Raw genomic sequence first — 18,507 nt, 5'->3', positions numbered from 1 at the left:
ATTTGTTTGTTCCTTCTTCGAATTCACTGCTCAATACCCATGTGAAATGGCGTAGAATTCACATGGTAGGCACACAGTGGTGTCTCCACACATGCAGTTTATGGTGGTTTCCGATACCCACTTCATTACATCTCCTTAACACTTCTCCGCTCACGCCCTTGAGCTGCCACCCAGCAATTTTCTCTTCTTCTTTCTTCCTCCTCCTCCTCTTCTTCTTCTACCTGGGGTAATATTTGTGTTTCTTTTTCTTCCTCTCTGATTAGATGCAGTCTCAACCGTCCATTTTGCCGTGAAACAACTAAAATCTCAGGGCGGTCGTTTCTAACTGCTGTTAAGACTAGTCTCCCGTCTGTCCTGACAGACCGGAGAAAGAAACTTGGCTGACTGTTTCGGTTGAAAGACGACAATGGAGGTGGAAACTTCTTTATCTTTCTCCCTTTAGCCCTCCTTGACGACTCTATTCTCAAGCAATGACCATCTTCAACATTCCTTTCATCCGAACTCTCAGACCCTAATTTTTCAGTAGACGACATCATGAGCGGCTGCGGTACAGAAGTCTCAGCTGGCGGGGTGATGATCAAGCCTAGGCCTTGTTCTTGTTTATAAGGGTTACTTATATTGCAAGGGAGGTGGTGGCCGTTGGGTAGAGAGAGGAGAGATGTGAAAGAAGGACAAGTAAAGAAGGTAATGAAAAATTGAGAAGAAGAAGAAGAGGATACTATTCATAAGAGCCTTACGTTGGGACAAATATAGATAGAGATAAGATGAGGAAGACACCATGAAACCTGACCTCATGATCACATAATTCAGATCTATCCATCTGGTTATTTTTAGCTTCCTTTATATATTTGTAGGAAGAAGTGTTCAACTCTTTGTATTTGACATTATTTTTATCAACAAGTCTTAATTAGAAAACTGTTCCGAGATAATAGGTTGCCATGTGAAGAGGTGGATTTTACATAATGAGACATGGCATGGCTTTGTTGTGAGTTGTGACTTCTGTTTCTCATTATAAAGAGACTCTTCATCATCTAGAAATATAGAGACGTGTGGAGACTCTAGTGACAGCGGATATATCTAAATTCCAAACAGAATTCTATGTGGTATGGTCCGTATGGATGTCAACATGATGATTTGATCAATAAATAGGTAGATTATTAATATCTATCATCGTATAATTGATTGATTTTAAATTAAAAATAAAATAATATCTAATCACACGATGATATACATAAGTATAAACCTATTTATTTAATCAAAATGAGTATGCATTATATTGTTTTTGTTTTATTAATATAATACAATAACAAATCGATCTTTTTACATTTATTAGAATCAATTGTTCGTCCACAAAATATTATTATTCTTTCATAACCCAGAATAATATTTCTCTGAAAGATTCATTTTGATGAAGAATGATAGGTGATTGTGCTGTTTTATTCTTCTATTTTCAATCAAAAGCCTCCTAACTAATTGAGAATCTATAATAAAAAACCTTTTTCATTTCAAGTCGCTCACAAGTGCATCCCTGCAGAATTATAGGACCATTTAACCTTTGGATAAGAAAGCCAGGTTCATCTTCTAGCTGTTAGTGGGTTCATAACTGCCTGTATTTGTTCGAGTGTTCGCCCCTTGGTCTCCGGTACTATCTTTGCCACAAAGAGGACAGTCAAGCAGCTGATGCTAGAGAATATGAAGAATGTGCCTGGAGAAATGCGAGCATACAAGTATGAAGATTGTCTCGGAAGTCGGCAAGCGGAAGCTTATTTTTGGAGGATGTGTGGTATTACCTGCAGAGCTCCATTCCATTAAGAAGTTGAACATGTAGGAAACAATCCAGGAACTAAACCAGTTGACCAAAGACACAGCACTGCCAGCTGAACCCTTCATGTTAATGGGAAAAATCTGAAACACAAACTCTGCATTAAGTCTCAGCTTACAATTGGTTTTCTCTAAGCAAGATAAAGTTCTCTCTAACCTCTGACATTATGAGCCATGGTATCCCTGCAAGTCCTAGCCCAAACGATCCATTATAGACCTATTTGCAGAATGAAATACTTCCAGATATAACTTGACAAGTTCAAAGATAATGATTCTTACTCCCCAGTATCAGAAATTGGGCTCAAAATGAACAAAACAAGCAGTTAACTTTTCATGCTGGTGAGAACAATACAGACTATCAACTAATTGTGCAGGAGCAATCCAGGATTCTTGGTAAAACAGGGACCTCATGCCTAGATTACTAGTTTCGACTTACAAAAATTGGATAACTGTAACACTATTAGTCAAACCTGACATTGGAAAAACACAAAAGAGATGTTAGTTATATAAGAATATTATACATCGCTTGATAATGATAATAAAAAATTGATTAAATAGACTGTGAACTTATAAACTATTAAAATGTTTTTTGGATTGCACAACCTATAATATTTTGATAGTGTGCCAAACTATTTGATCAAAATGTTATAACGACTATTTGAGTACAAATTTGGAGAAAATTTCTTTGTACATTGTCTTACCAGTATACCAACAAACACCAGAACCGGAGTGACATCTTTCCATAGCTGATGGTCCTGACAATGTTTAAACATTGATGGTACAGGAAATTATAAGAAATGAAGTTGATAAACAACATCAAAATACAAGTGTACTGAAAATGAACAATGTTTTAGGAAGGAACCTGCAATGAGAATGACACCCCGGTGAGGAGGCAGCCAACGAAAGTTCCCACAGAAGAAATCTGCAAAAACAGGACTACAATCAGCAAGGGTTTTGCATTCAAGAATACCATTAGAAGAGAACCTTATAGCCATTTCACCAGTAGAAGTGGTCTTCTTCCGGATTTATCCATTAATAGTATTCCAATTATTGTCATAGGAATCTGTAAGAAAAGAACTTCCAATGTCTTAGATGAAACATATGAGAAGAAAACAATATTATACACACTTGCATTACCTGAACAATAGCCATTGCAATTGTCCCTACATTAGCTGAAAAACCTGCCATAAACCAGAACATTTAAATTGATATGCTTTGCCTTAATTAGATCAGTTTCAAAGAAATTATTTTACCCGCTGATTCAAATATAGAACTCGCATAAAATGCAATTCCATTAGCCCCTCCAAATTGTTGCAGTAACATCAGCCCGACTCCAACCTAAAGTTTCAAACAATCCAACAAAAGATGATCAGAAAGCCATGACATTGCCCCTGGACAAGAATAGGATCTATTTGTAAGGGTCACCATGAGTGAACGAGCATATATCCGCTGGAACAAGTCTAGAAATCTTCCTTCAGGGAGTTGCTTAAGGTTCTGTGTGTAGTCCTGAATATGTACATTGTTAATTATACTCTGTCGAAAAGCATGTATAGCCACAAAGAGTTTGAATGTTACTCTAATCTCAGCTGCTTCCTCAGATATATTGGTACTTTCTCCTCTAAGACGCTGTAGAGCAGCTTCGCAGTCTTTCACTTGACCGATCTTAGCCTGCAATCTCATATGAAAAATCAAGCTGTTCTTAACTGATTCTTAATTTATCATTAGCATTTTATTTCTCATATGCAACCTTAGAAACAAGTTTACAATATGGTCATATGTCCTCTTTAAAAGCAATCCAAATACCAGCTAATTATATAAACGTTTTCTAGCAGAAGTTTGAATCATAGAGACTCACCAGCCATCTTGGAGACTCTGGAATAATAAATAAGCCTACAAGCTGTGCTAGACATGGAATCATTCCTGCAAATGTAGTATAAAGTTTAACATTATAATGTTGCATATAGCTGCAATCTGAGTGAAGTCATACAACAGAGAAATAGATTCAATTTACCCATAAGGGCTAGTGTACGCCAGCTGACAACCGTTCCGATAAAATATGTCATTGCAGAGCCGAAAGTTACCATGAACTATATTATGAAAAAAAGAGCATACAGATAGATAAGCAAGGGGCATATTCTTTGATACAGATTTAAGAAGGTCTCTCTCTTTACCTGATGAACACTTGAAAATCCTCCTCTAAGGTTTTTAGGAGTTATTTCTGCTATATATACAGGTACCTATTAGGAAATGAGAAAGCAAATGTAATTGATACATGAACCAGAAATTTCAGATCAAATGCAGCTGCTCACTGTAAATTACCACATAAGTGAGAAGCCCAATGCCACATCCTATGAATAGTCTTCCAATGTCCAGCAGCCATACATTCTTTTCAACAAGCATTTAATGAACCATGAATATTCTAAGTATATGATAAAAAACTGTCCAGAAAGATAATGCTGTGATTGCAGAAACTACCTTGGAGAATAGTATTGCAAGCCAGCCTATGAGGCAGAATGCTTCTGAAATCCCCATTGCCTGTTAAAAAGTGTACAGAAGATAATGTTCTTACTGCAATTTGAAAAAGGCTGAGTACATGTGAATCAGAGTATAAAAAACTTACACCTTTGCGGCCAATAATATCTGCCGTCTTTCCACTTATTATTGCACCTAACATTGCTCCAATTGTCATAATTGAGCCAAAGAGAGAGTACTGCATATTGAGAACATGAATTTGACATAACATAACAACAATAAGCAGCATTCATCTCTCTCAAATTCCAAAACATTACAAAGCTCACTAGAAGCATTAGAATGCTAATGAAGGACAGTTTGTTGTATAATAGTGACTTGAATTCTGTAAGGGGTTATTTGAATTCAAAAAGTATGAATTCGCCCCAGCAGTGTTGACTTTTAAAGATATACTCAAGTGAATATAGCAGTTAAAAGCCTGTCTGCTTGTTACTTTAGTCGAACTGACTGGTGGATTGAAGCCACCCACTGTATGTGGGTGCAAGTTGGTGTAAAAATAGGACTAGCCTAATCGAAAGTGTGCACCACAAATAGAATGATCTAAGATTAAGAGCCAAAACAAACAACAAATATATCACCTTTTTATCTTATAATCTTCTTCATTTATAGTGAAAATTTCCCCGTTGTTAGCCTATGGTTTTTCCCGTATTGAGTTTTTCACATAAATACTTATTTCTTATGTTGAGTATTTTGTTGTTTATTTCCTTTGGGTGTCAGAACTATGTTGGTGTTAAAATGTAATAAAAGCAAGAAGAAAAGAATGTACCTCGGCTACAGAGAGGCCTAGGTCTTCCCTGATTCCATTCTCTGCAGGTGAAGAATATCCTAACTGAAACAGAAATGGTTTATCAAAGATTTTGAAGTTCAATCAGTTAGAGACTTCCTAAATCAACTGAATTTTAATACACTTACAGAAGCTCCAAAAACATAGGAACCGCAAACAGCAATGAAAGTGCTGAACACAAGTATAACAGTGACAGAACTGCCACTCTCACCTACACCATCAAAATCCCCTAACAGATGACTGTTAATGTTTTCGTTTTCTAAGCTTTCTCCCTCCATAGTCTACTTTCTAAGGAAGACGATAGAAATCAACAGACTGAAAGGAAAAGAAGTCAACGACACTATATATTGCTGGCAGCTTCATGGCGGTTAGTTATACCATACATTCTAACTGACAGTTACTCTGAAACCCGGTTGAAACCCGGTTGAAAGTCAACTCATAACTTTATGTAGTAGACCGAAAATGATAGGCCATTGTTATTACCTTTTAGAGGCGTTTGGTTTGGGAAATATTTAATTATTAAAATAGAAAGATTATCTTGAAGATAAATTACTTGGTATAAATAATTATTATGTTTAATAAAATTTGATAAGTATAAATAATTATTGTATTTGTTTAAAAATAATAAAAGATTACTAGTAAATTATTTTACTTAAATGTCTTTGAATATAATTATTTTTAAATATTTTTTTATATTATTTGTCATATTAATTAAAAATAAATTTATTTTTATCTCAAAAAATTAATAAATAATAATATAATTATAATAAACTCAAGATTTCTCTAGTAATCTTTAAATACTTAAGGTGAAGGTGGTAATCAGATTACCACCTATATTATCTGTCACATCAATATTGATAATAAAATATTATTATAATATTTTATTATTAACAAATTAAATAAAAAAATAAAAGATAAATTATTAAGATAATCTTAAAATCCTTCAACCAAACATACCTGAAGGTACCACCTGAATGCATATTGGATTGGAATGGTGAATTTTCAAGCAGTGGCTGTACAGACATTTCTGAATAATTTAAGTAAACGCAGTGGTTTGGACTTTGTTTGGAGAGCTCTGCTGTAACGTACGTATGATTTGTCGTGATCAACAAATGCACCGTGTCAATTATATGTCAGCAAACGTTTAAATGTAGAAAATTGTATCAAAGTGTACGTCGAAAAATAGAATGAGTTAAGATTAAAGGCTTGTATAGAGAAAAAAGAAAAATCTTCTTACTTTTCTAATCTTTCTTCGCGAAAGCTTTTTCATTATCTGCCCATGATTTTTCTTATATTAATTTTATGTAAATACTTGTATTTTTGTATTTGTTTTTCTGTTTTGCTTTTTGCCTTTTGGGTTTAAAAAAACAGCACGTTTGTTTATTACGCCTACATGATCAATACCCATATTTGGTCTGCTGATTCTAGTATTGCAGGACTTGGGTCTTGTAAACAATTTCAGTTGTGTTTTGTATCGCTAGGATGGATTTAAACTGGATTGACTTGAATTCACATTTGTTTCAAAAGAATAGAATTCAAACTAGAACTTTAACACAACCCGAGTTTGATGGTTTATCAGCAATTCACCTCTTTAGCATTATTATTTACCAACCATTAACTTAAGTTTGAGTTAGACTATTTATATTCAAATAAAATTCAAATTAACCCTTATTTAGGTTCAATTCGGTTTAAATACACCTTTATATATCACATTTCTGATAAAAAGTTTTATTAAGATACGTGTTGAAATTTCAAACCTTTACAATAGTTTATGACTGTTTCTGTGTAGTAATTAGTCATCGATTTATCTTAAAACTTGACAAGGAACTTATTGATTGAGGTCATTATGTGGGTTATTTGTTTTTGGTTAGATTGAACTGTTGAAGACTTACAGTAATGTTCTCAATGTTGAAATAAGAGTAACACGTGCAGCAAAGCAATGGCGTAGGGAGGGGGTCAGCTGACCTTAACATTAACCATTCTAGATTTCCTTGTTTTTTCTTTCAAACCTTGACCTCTAAGTTTTCTGGCTTCCACGGCAGCAAAGGCATGATCCTAATTTATCATCTTGCTGAAAATGGATTCATTGACGCTTGTATTTCTTCAAGAGTTCGCCCTTTGGTTTCGGGTACTAGCTTTGCTACAAACAGGACCGTAAAGCAGCAAATGGCTGAGAATATGAAGAATGTTCCTGTTAAATTATGAAAACAAAATGAGTGGATGATATCAGAATAGGTTACTTTCGTCTTCTTTTAGAAGCCGAGAATTGAAAACTAATGTTTCATTTATTACCTGCTGAGCTCCAATCCATTAGAAAGTTAAAAGCATAGGATATAATCCAAGACCCTAGCCAGCTAACCAATGTCACAAGACTTCCAGCTGAGCCTTTCATATTTATAGGGAATACCTGACACATCAGAATGTTCATCTTGTGATATCAAACTCTATTCGGAATATCATCAACTGAATGAAACAAAATTCGAACGGACTTCGGTTTACCTCTGACATTATAACCCAAGGTATGCCTCCCATGCCTAATGAGAAAGATCCTGTGTATACCTGACTCAAATCAAAGGGATCACTACTAAAGAGATCATTTCAGCTGTCAAACAGCAAAAATTTACATTTTAAGTGAATTCTTATTACCAGCACTCCAACAAGTGCTAAAAACGGAGCTACATCCTTCCATTGTCCGAGATCCTGCAAAGACAAGATGTTAAAATGTGACTCATATTTAAAAAACTGTTCACTTAGGTTATTACTATAAAAGAGAAATCCCAATTTAATTTGTAGTCTAAATAAGTACTCTTATCTTTCGGACCTGCAAGAAAAATGATAATGCAGTGAGGAAGCAACCGAGACATGTTCCAGCTGCAGACACCTGCAAATATGATCACACTTCAGCAGAGCAGACGTATCTGAACAACTATATCACGAACTTGGAAAGACATTATAGAGCTTCTAACCAGCAAAAGTGGTCTTCGTCCGGATTTATCCATCAAAACTACTCCCACCAATGTCATTGGAACCTGCACAAGCCAATTTAAAAGTTCTCATGGAAGCCTTTGAGCAGATTTGAACAATTGAGTTTCAGTAAAGAGTTAATTTACCTGAACCACAACCATAGCTATGGTACCGACACTACCCGAAAACCCTGTAACAACATCAGAGGAGTGCATTCACTTTCTCTTTTACTTTAAACCAGTTAATTATAGGAATTGTCTATAATGTATGATTTACATACCGGCTGATATGAAAATAGCACTTGCATAAAATGCAATGCCATTGACTCCTCCAAATTGTTGTAGTACCATCAAGCCCACGCCAACCTGATAACAATTGTGTTGTAAAGAAGATAGATGATTAATAAGAAACCAATTGATCCAGAAGTAACATGCGACAGTTAGTTGAGTTAAGAGGCTCACAATGAGGGAATGAGCATATTTCCATTGGAATAATTCAAAAATGCTACCTTCAGAAAGCCTTTGAAGGGTTTCTGTGTAATCCTGTGAAAAATGAAAACCACTAATAACTTACGAGAAATCAGAATGGTAGGCATGTATATAAAGTTTGGAACTTACTCTAATCTCTTCTGCCTCATCAGAAATATCAGCATTCGCTCCCCGAAGGCGCTGCAGGGCATCTTCGCACTCTTTTGCTTTACCAATCTTTGCCTGCAAATAGTCACACAGCACCTTCAGCAGTGGTGTCTTCTAAATTTAGTTGCAATTTTAATACAGATTCAATAAAACTCACCAGCCATCTGGGTGATTCTGGGATGAAGGGTGCACCAAGAAGCTGAATAAGGCATGGAATAGTTCCTGAAAAGAAATTAGAAAGATGTCATTGTTACTGAACTGCCTAAAAATACAACTGAACATCATAAAGTGAACAAAGTTACCAATCAGAGCTAAAATCCTCCAGTTTAGGAAAGCTCCAATGAGATATGTCATTGACACACCACAACAAATCATGAACTGCGTAATAGGCAAAAGAATCACTTAAGCGACAATATCCTAAAGACTGACAAAATTAATGATGTTTCAATATCACCTGATGAAATGTCGTAAACCCTCCTCGAAGATTTTTTGGTGTAATTTCAGCAATATATATTGGTACCTGTCAATAGGGCTTTGGAATAATTAACTTGCAGTTAAATGTGTAAAGCAACATGAACCAGAACATTCTCAACAGTTACCACATAAGAAATGAGGCCCATCCCATATCCTACCAACAGTCTTCCAATGTCTAGGCACCAATCAACCTTCCAAAAAACACTCAACTTTTAAGATTATGCAAATTAGAACTAATTATTAGAATATTGGCAACAATGAAGCCTTAGATTGGAAGGTGGTAAGATAAAATCCAAAAATTTCTACCTTTGAGAATCCTATCAAAAGCCACCCAATGATGCAAAATATCTCAGCGAAGCCCATTGTCTACTTAACAAGACATCAAGATTTGAGAGAAATCAGAAATTTGAAAGAGGGAAAGAACTGAAATTCTAAAAATGGCTAGAAATAGTCATGGATTAATGGGAAATACTTACACCTCTTCGACCAATGTAATCTGCTATCCTCCCACTCATTATAGCACCTAGCATTGCTCCAATCGTCAATATTGACCCGAAAAGTGAATACTATTGGGTAACCAGAATGAAAGAAACAGAGGAAAGTCAAAAAGGGCAACTATAGGCCAGCCAGAATAGAGACTATACATAATAGTTCATTCTTACTTGTGCAACAGAGAGACCCAGATCATCTATTATTCCCGATTCAGCTGGTGATGAATATCCCACCTGCAAATCAGCATAAACAATTTGTTAAGCCCAAGGTTTGAAGAATTATACAAATCAAAGTTCCTATGAAACTCAATACGGTGTTTTTTTGAGATTCAAGCTTCTATGAGTGGAAAAATAGTAACTTTTTTGAAACAATAATTTGATCCAGAAGATCAGGACTCAAGAAAGTATAAACTTACTGCAGAGCCAAAAACATAAGAACCACAGACGGCAACAAAGGTGCTGAGAACAACCAAACTTGTGGCTGAGGAACTTCCACTCTCATCGGTGACACCATCACCACCATGGCTGCCACCACTGCTTCCAAGTATCTCAGACTTCTCTTTAAGCAGAAAAGTTGATAACCCTGCTTCAGTTATGCTTTCTTTGTCCATCTCCAAAGCTACTGAAAGATTCTTCAGTACTAATGGCATTGACTCTTCAGATGTTGCTTAAAGTTCTTGGAAGATAAAAAGCAAAGAGAAATAGTATTATTATGAGATTATGAACAAGAAGACAAGAAAAAGAGTTAAAATAAAAGACAAAACATTCAGACAATTGGGGTAGATAGGCCCCATTTTGTCCAGCTTTTATGTATTTTCCATGTGTGGCTTATCTGTGATCTGATAGATACATGCAACTCACACACCGTAAAAATCAGTATCATCACTACCATAATTCAGAATATGTGGATAATATTTAAGGGGATCGCAGAAAGATACACTAATGGATTGGCTAATGTAGTTTCCTTTCCTGAAATGACAAGCAGGCAAAGATCAATGAGATATTTTTATGAGGGTCACGAATGACACCACATAAATTTCATCCAAAAGGGCCAATATGAACAATATTATACATTTTAGCAGATGGTTTTCAAGAATTTACAAGTAAAATGTTTGAATTTCATAAATAATTATTTATAGAATTTTCTTCTTCAATTCAACTTTTCAAGTTGTGAAGTTTGCATTACAAAATTGAACCACATTATAAATCACAGAAGAAATATATTTCATCACACATTCATGTGGTTCAATGATGATACAACAATTAATTATTCAACTCAAACATGACATTGGTACTAAATTTCTAATATCAAAGTGGTGTCTCGGTCCGAAAAATGGGTAATTGATGCTTGTAATTCTTCTAACGTTTGCCCCTTAGTTTCTGGTACAAGAAATGCTGTGAACAGAACAGCCGAAGCACAGAAGCTTCCAAATATGAAAAATGTTCCTGTGAGAGCAGACAATGCATGCTTGTATAAGTGTTAAGAGAGAGCAAGACAATAGAGAATAGGGGAGTTGGGGTTGGTTTTAGTTTAGGTACCTGCTGTGCTCCAATATTCCATCATAAAATTAAAACTGAATGAAACAACCCAAGAGCCTGACCAGTTTAGCAAAGTCGCCAGGCTTCCTGCTGTGCCCTTGATGTTTATAGGAAATATCTGAATGAAATTGAAAGCTCAACATCTTATCTCTCTGCTCCTGTCAATATGTTACTGAAAAACATGTAGGGCTTCATGTGGTCACATACCTCTGACAATACAACCCATGGTAGTCCTGCCATGCCTGTCGAGTAAGCTACGCTAAAACCCTGATTGAACACAGAAAATTCTCAGCATTCAGATAAATGTACAAAAGAATAAAGGTTGAGAAACAATCCTATCTAAACTAGTAATGCATTCAGAAGGAAATGGAAAAGTTACTGGATACGGTGACCCAAATTCAACAACAGACCTTTCGGGTTGCAAAATGGGTATTCCACTATCAGAACATGCGTTCCAACTAATACATCAATATTTTTTCTTGTTTTATTTGTGGTTTATTTGCTTTCATTAAAAAATTCCTTGGTTCCTGCATAACAAAATAAGTGGGGAAAAATTGCGCAAAAGAAGTGTTTTGAGTTACAATGAATTACCATTATGCCAGCATATACCAGCCACCCGGTGACCCCTTTCCAATTATTAAGATCCTGCATAGATAATTGTGAATCTATCAAAAAAAAAAAAAAAAGCTTAAAGAAGATTAGAGCGGGGTAAAAATTTCTGTTTCAGCTTTCCAGAACAAACCTGCACACAAAATGCCAACCCTATGATGAAACAACTTAAGCACATTCCGATAGTTGAAACCTGCAAGAATAAAATGAATTTACCAAAATTTTCTGGCTGAATCAATATCTAAAATGAGATTTTCTGCCCGGATTGGATTCAAGTCAAGACAACTCAAGCTCAATTGCCAACTTGGCTCAATCAAGCTTGAATGAGCTGCTCCTAGATGAGCTCAAGCTCGAGTCAGGTGAGCTCAATTCAAAACAATTAAAACGATAATATTTTGATTAATATACATCAAAACAATTTTGTTTTAATGCGAGTTGAGCCAAATTTGAGCTCAGCCAAAAAAAAGAAAATAAAACTCGAGCTTGGTTGGAAGGGAGCTTGTCAATCTCAAGCTTGACTCAAGTCCAACCCTACTCACTACCATCAGGCCATACCAAAAGAAGTGGTCTTCTTCCACATTTATCAATCAGAAATACAGATAGAGCAACAAAGGGAAGCTGCAAAAGACTTCCTGTGAGTCCTTATAATCACTGATAGTAAAATCTTATATAAATTTCTGAACCCAGTACCTGAATGATAGCCATTGATATAGTCCCAACTGTACTTGAAAAGTCTGTCATAAACAAAAATCTCCGTAACCATGTCCATTAATTTTTTAGGTCAAGACATCATTGGTTACATGAAAAAACAAAAGAAAAATATGAAAATGAAGCCAGTTTACCAGCATCTTCAAAAATGGAACTAGCATAAAAACAAATTGCGTTTGTCCCCATTAACTGTTGGAAGAGCAGCAGCCCAACTCCAACCTAAACCATTCAAACAAACCAATTAAAGATCAAACTATTTAAGTCTACATAAGGGGCTTGTTTGCATGGTAACATCTCTGGTCCAATAATCTAGACTATAAGAGCTTACAAATTATTTAACTAATCTTGTTTTATTATCCCAAATGATGTAGGATGCTCATATACATGATAGTCAATTCGTGTATCGAAAATCTAATATTTCGTATCATATATTGAACATCATATCATATCTTATGATACAACTTTTAAAAAATAAAATAATAAATAAATAAAAATTAATTGACACGTCATCATTTTAGAAAATATTACAAACACTCTTAAAAAATTAAGATTTATCATATAAACTCCTATTATATCATCTTTTTTTTAAAAAAGTATATCAATTTGTATTAGTAATATGTATCATATCATAGGATATGTAACATACTATATAATACATCACTATATCGTATTAATTCAATATATCACATGATACGTATCATTTTTCATCTGAATCGTATTGTATCATAAAATACATATCGTATATCGTAGGATACTAATGACTATGCTCATATATAACCAACATCTCTACCATGCTTAGTTAATATGAAATTTGTCTAGGTGTGTTAAATGCATGTTCAAAGATAAATACTCACAACAAGTGAATAAGCATATCTTCGCTGAAACAGGTTAAAGAATCCAGCTTCTGAGCTCCTTTCAAAGGTTTCAGTATAATCCTGTACAAAAACAAGATCCTCTTTTCTTTGTTTTATGCTTGGAGAATTAAAACTTTGAAACTTTATTTTCCTCAACTTACTCTGATGTCAGCAGCTTCTTGAGAAACATCAGCATACTTCCCCCTAAGAAGCTGTAGTGTAGCTTCTAACTCTTTCTCTCTACCAACTTTTGCCTGCACATAGTCTTGAGAATCAATTGAATTGTTAAAAAAAGGTCCTATGAAGAATTACAAAGTCCTGAATTGGACGCACCAGCCATCTAGGGGACTCTGGAATGAAGAATAGACCAACAACCTGCAATAGACCAGGAACAGCTCCTGAAAATTAAATCACAGCAAAACCTGAGAAATTCATTCGAAGATACCTTTAATACTGTTAAAATGTGATTTATATTTGAAGAATTGTTCACCTAAAGTTCCAGGATATAAAGAAGTTTAATTGGATTACAATTGTAATCTTCGGTTTCTCAAGTAATTACCCTAGCTTACATTATGCACAGTTCAAAGAGATTTCAAAAAAAGCCCATTCCAAAGTTTCGAGCAAGTTAATTAATTTCACAACAAGCAATAGAAGGGCGGTAAGTATCTACCAATCAGAGCCAAGGTCCTCCAGGACAGAACAGTTCCAACAAAATACATGAATGAAAGGCCACAAGCTATCATGAACTGCAGACTTGACAAAGTAGATGCTCATAAATAATTAGTTGAATCAATAATACAATCTATAATGGTTCATTTATACCTGATTAGCTGCTGTAAATGCTCCCCGGATATTCTTCGGTGTTATTTCTGCAATGTATACAGGTGACTGTCTTGTGGCAAGAATACCGTTTTGTCATACACATCTCATATTTTAAATTAAGCTACTACTGATTTGTTCAGAACACCTACCACATAAGCTATAAGCCCGATTCCGATCCCCGACAAAACTCTTCCAAGATCCATCGACCAAACATCCTTTGAAATATGACATATTTGCTGGTATATATTAGTATACGCAAGTAGCTAAGTTGCTTGACACATAATTCAATTCAGAAGAAAAGTGATGCAGGACTTGTGGATCACCCGCCCTAAGATAGAAACAGGTGTTCTAGAAGCAGCATATTGGGCAAAATTATAAACAGCAGGTGAACGAGGTCATTCCAGTCTGGAACGGGCAATGTCAATTTTTCCTAGTTTTGAGAGAATGTTGAAAACCGAAGATTCTTGACTGAACAACCACGAATATTGCTCAAATTGGTGTTTTATCAAATGAACGGTTATTCCATCGTGTTTTAGTTTCACTAGAATTTTCTTATTTCAGATTTTGTTGAATTTTGATCCTCTTAATTAGGGTTTTTTAGAACCACTATTTAAAGATGGATTAGCCCAAAAACATAGGAGACTATTATTATTGATTATTGAAATTAATTTTGTTACAATAAAGTTAAAATTAGGGTTATTGCATGCATCAAGTATCCGAATCTTGATCAAATTCGGTGGTAGTTGCTCGTATCAATTGTTTTCATTGATTATTCAGTCATCTTTTTTCATTGTTTTCAGTATAAAAAAGTTTTGCCTGTATTTATCAGCAGTGATTTACTAATAACTTAAGTAGGCAATCAATTAAAGCATAATAATTGTAGGGAAGGTGAGAAGGAAAAGAGAACTAACCTTTGAGAATGCTATCAAAAGCCATCCAACAATGAAGAAAAAGTCCGAAAGCCACATAGCCTGCTCAAGAAATTGATTGAACACCATTACTATCTCAATGTTAAAAATGATATTATACCGCAATAGAGAGCAACATAATGACTTACACCTCTTCGACCAATGAGGTCTGCTACCTTCCCATTTATTAATGAACCTATTATTCCTCCAACTGTGAGTAATGAGCCGAAAACTGAGAACTGAAAGATTAAAGGGAAAAAAAAAAAAGAGACAAAACAGTTATGATCACGCAATTACAGGAAGGATAAATCAAATTGCAACATCCTGGTCCAAACGTGTCTTGGCATCTTAGGAACTCACACGCTAAACAAGCTCCTCTTATCATTCCCAAATGTCTATGTGGGATTTGGTTGGGGTGTAACGTTTACCCTGTTACAAGACTCAGCATCATCACTGAAATTTCCCCACCGTCGTTCAAGCAGATAACAGTTATCACCTAGTACTATTTATAACATCTTAGTCCAATAATCCAACTCAATGTCAAGATATTATTCATTTTAGGTATACAATTTTTCAAGGTTTTGTTTTTGAATTTTATAACTCAAAACGTATCTAGATAACTTAGAAGCTCACCAGAGCAATGTGGGATGTCATATATATCCAACATCTTTCTTGTATTTTGTTGATGTAAAATTTGACTAAAGGTGTTACACAAATATTGTCAATGTTTATTTGAACTTTCATTTTATTTCAAGTTACTTTTAACACAAGGTAGGTCTTATCTCTTACATATTGCCGATATTATAATCTGGCTAGTCATAGTGTGACACTAGTATGCCATTTAGTATTTATAAGAACACAGCTGCACAAGAAATTTATGTAAATTTGCATATGCATTTATGATTTATGTGTTAAAATGAAATTGAGTTTGGTCGAGCGAAGAACACTTACTTCTGCCACTGAGAGGCCAAGGTCTTCCATGATTCCAGATTCAGCAGGTGATGAATATCCTGACTGCATATATGAAATTTGCATTTAAAGAAACAGTCATATAATTTAGACAGAGCAAAGATTTCAAAAGGAAGAAATGAATGACAGGATTTCATAAGACATTTTATATATAGAAAAAACATTAAAAAACACATATACTCAATATATGAATAAGCATTTACATGGAAAACAAAAAACAGGAAAAAGGAGAAAATTTTACTATAAATGAAGAAGAGTTTATTTTATCGGACTTACCCTATTTGACTAGACTAATAAGTTAACAGGGTCGTAACCACTACACTTACTTAAAATATATTCGGAAAGGTCCATACCACATAAACTTTGCCCCAACACCACTTATGAGGTCAGTGTTAGGTTAGGTCTAATCCCTCCACTACTACCATAGATCTTTTTAAAAATTTATCTTTTGAATCCACATTTCTTGAATTCAGATAACCTCTATATAGAATTCGGATCACTATAATTCAACACCCACTCACTTTTTGTGAGATCCAAAATGGTATTCTTGATTCATTGCAAATAGAAAGAACTGAGTTGCGGTGAATAACACAAGATATGACCATTCTAATTATTCCATACGGGAATAGATATTGTTCACAGCCATTGACAGGATCTGGGCCAAACCTTTAGCCCAGACATCACAATCCTTCCAAAAGGCAGCTGTTACTATCACATATTCCCTATAAATCAAGGAGCCATGACCATATAATCATTACCAATAAGTTCACCCCACTTACATACTTCTTTGCAACCTAATCAGTTTTATAAAATAAGAACAAAACAAGTAATTGCATGACACCTGATATGCATTGAGTTTGATTGATCTGCCATGTTCTAGGGATTTTGACCGTGGAGTGATGCTATACCTGTGTACCAGTGAATTGGATGTCAAAATCCCTAATGACTTGCCTTGATTCAGGGCTTATTGCAATATAATTAGTGGTTAATCCCTTGCATTTGATATAGGGGGTGTATCCTAATATCTGAAATCCCTAATTTCTTGCACTAGATTTAGGAATAAAATTCTCCAATGAACTCCAATCATTGAAAATTACAATAACCTTGAGTATGGGATTAGGAGATCAACTTAAGAGAGTTTTCTAGTTAGCATCACCAATGAATTTACTTATATTATTGGAATAATTCAATAAAATCAGTTTTTCTTCTCTTTCTTTATCCTCTTAGAGTGATTCCCACTAACCATAAGATAAGTAAGAAGAAGAGTCAAGTTCAGAAACCAGACCCAAAATCTGAGTTTCACCCCTCAAGGGATTACCGAGAGAGGTCATCTAAACAATTCCCCATAACTACACATTATCCGTCAATTAGCATCATGTCAACACCCCGGTATCATAACATTGCAGGAAAATTGATGTTCCAGTATTGACTCACCTACTTTTAACGAAAGCTAAATAAGAGCAGTAATGAATCAGAAACATATATGCAGTGCGTGTATTAATTACTTACACAACACCCCAAACAAAATGAACCGAAGATAGCAACCAAGGTGCTGAGAACAAGGACAGTTGTAGCTGAAGAATCATTCTGTGGAATGCCACTGCCACCACTATTGCCGAGACTCTGAAGCATTGGATTTGGTTCAGGAAGTGAAGACCTTGGTAGGAGTAGTCCCTCCTCCAACCTCTCTCTCTCCATGTTTGTTTTCTCTAAAACCAAAGCTACAGAGCATGCGGTAATCCGGGAACATGTTAAAGAATTTAAGTTCCGACGGATGAGTAAAAAAGGTAAGGTAGAGAGTTTGGTGAAAGACTGACAGAGAGGACAAAATGTTATGGACTTCTAGGTGTACCATGAGCTCATTAGAAAGTCTGTCCGGTAAACATGGTTAAGTTGAAAAGTCTTTATATTATTAGTTAGGGATAATCTTCTTACAGTCCTGGATTGCCGGTGTACATGCGTGCAACGATGGCTAAGGTAGGCGTTGAGGAGAAAATTTTGGCAACCATTACTAGTGCCATTAACAGTGGGAAATTGTAGTCAACTAGATAAGGGTGGCAACTCGAAAAGTCTGACAGGACAACAATTGTTCGTGTTCAAGGAAGTATCTCAAATATCGAGTCCTTAACAATAATTAACCTTATCAGATTTTAATGAAACTATATTCTGTTGTTAACGTCTCAATTCCAGATATAATTTTGACCTTTAACATATAATTAATCTTATTTCATTGGCCTCCATCCATCCAATGGTTGGGATATTATTATTGACCGAAGGTCATGTCAATGTCTAGTGATACTTAACTTATAGAGGTTGTTAATGATAATTTTCAAACCATATGGGTGCTTTTGAGAGACAAGAAACAATATGATATTATGACTTGCAGTTGGAGCATCACGT

At 35.1% G+C, this 18,507-nt stretch overlaps 3 protein-coding genes across 13 annotated transcripts; all 3 read right to left on the bottom strand.

The window, feature by feature from the left end:
* Positions 1–125: 125 nt before the first annotated feature.
* LOC123208716 (protein FAF-like, chloroplastic) lies at positions 126–533 on the bottom strand. Its single transcript, XM_044626234.1, has one exon. The coding sequence runs from the start codon at positions 531–533 to the stop codon at positions 126–128; it is 408 nt and encodes a 135-aa protein (XP_044482169.1).
* An 827-nt stretch (positions 534–1,360) lies between these two features.
* Positions 1,361–10,621, bottom strand: LOC123208715. Its single transcript, XM_044626233.1, has 36 exons — positions 10,115–10,621; positions 9,870–9,932; positions 9,684–9,773; positions 9,514–9,573; positions 9,333–9,398; positions 9,188–9,253; positions 9,036–9,111; positions 8,891–8,955; positions 8,716–8,808; positions 8,560–8,640; positions 8,379–8,463; positions 8,245–8,288; positions 8,101–8,163; positions 7,956–8,015; positions 7,781–7,834; positions 7,634–7,693; positions 7,427–7,541; positions 7,201–7,325; positions 5,263–5,415; positions 5,117–5,179; positions 4,442–4,531; positions 4,297–4,356; positions 4,141–4,206; positions 3,993–4,058; positions 3,833–3,908; positions 3,677–3,741; positions 3,397–3,489; positions 3,247–3,327; positions 3,075–3,159; positions 2,959–3,002; positions 2,822–2,884; positions 2,684–2,743; positions 2,523–2,576; positions 1,979–2,038; positions 1,791–1,905; positions 1,361–1,705 (listed from the first exon to the last, which is right to left on the bottom strand). Exons 1-36 carry the CDS (start codon positions 10,346–10,348, stop codon positions 1,575–1,577), a joined length of 2,925 nt encoding a protein of 974 aa, XP_044482168.1. The 5' UTR covers positions 10,349–10,621; the 3' UTR covers positions 1,361–1,574.
* A 194-nt stretch (positions 10,622–10,815) lies between these two features.
* LOC123208910 (sugar transporter ERD6-like 5) lies at positions 10,816–18,081 on the bottom strand. 11 transcript variants are annotated; one of them, XM_044626544.1, is made up of 18 exons: positions 17,617–18,063; positions 16,090–16,152; positions 15,290–15,377; positions 15,142–15,201; positions 14,380–14,466; positions 14,231–14,277; positions 14,079–14,154; positions 13,742–13,806; positions 13,570–13,662; positions 13,409–13,489; positions 12,689–12,773; positions 12,537–12,580; positions 12,402–12,464; positions 11,980–12,039; positions 11,829–11,882; positions 11,445–11,504; positions 11,238–11,355; positions 10,816–11,144 (listed from the first exon to the last, which is right to left on the bottom strand). In XM_044626544.1, exons 1-18 carry the CDS (start codon positions 17,803–17,805, stop codon positions 10,993–10,995), a joined length of 1,485 nt encoding a protein of 494 aa, XP_044482479.1. In that variant the 5' UTR covers positions 17,806–18,063; the 3' UTR covers positions 10,816–10,992. The 11 variants fall into 11 exon arrangements, with proteins under 11 accessions (XP_044482479.1, XP_044482480.1, XP_044482477.1 ...); XM_044626545.1 differs by having other exon boundaries at positions 14,380–14,445; positions 17,617–18,047; XM_044626542.1 differs by having other exon boundaries at positions 14,231–14,296; positions 15,288–15,377; positions 17,617–18,041.
* Between the last annotated feature and the right edge of the window lie 426 nt (positions 18,082–18,507).

The sequence above is a fragment of the Mangifera indica genome, chromosome 2 (assembly GCF_011075055.1).
Source record: "Mangifera indica cultivar Alphonso chromosome 2, CATAS_Mindica_2.1, whole genome shotgun sequence".
NCBI lineage: Eukaryota > Viridiplantae > Streptophyta > Magnoliopsida > Sapindales > Anacardiaceae > Mangifera > Mangifera indica.
This window is presented reverse-complemented; position numbering and strand designations above follow the sequence as displayed.

Coding starts and splice junctions, on each gene's coding strand:
- LOC123208716 (XM_044626234.1), bottom strand. CDS start 533: ATGTCGTCTACTGAAAAATTAGGGTCTGAGAGTTCGGATGAAAGGAAT.
- LOC123208715 (XM_044626233.1), bottom strand. CDS start 10,348: ATGCCATTAGTACTGAAGAATCTTTCAGTAGCTTTGGAGATGGACAAA. Junction 9,112..9,187: donor GGTTTACGACATTTCATCAG/GTGATATTGAAA, acceptor CCTATTACGCAG/TTCATGATTTGTTGTGGTGT. Junction 4,357..4,441: donor ATATTATTGGCCGCAAAGGT/GTAAGTTTTTTA, acceptor ACTTTTTAACAG/GCAATGGGGATTTCAGAAGC.
- LOC123208910 (XM_044626542.1), bottom strand. CDS start 17,805: ATGGAGAGAGAGAGGTTGGAGGAGGGACTACTCCTACCAAGGTCTTCA. Junction 15,202..15,287: donor ACCTCATTGGTCGAAGAGGT/GTAAGTCATTAT, acceptor TTTCTTGAGCAG/GCTATGTGGCTTTCGGACTT. Junction 11,505..11,828: donor TGGTATATGCTGGCATAATG/GTAATTCATTGT, acceptor GTGTTCAATCAG/GGTTTTAGCGTAGCTTACTC.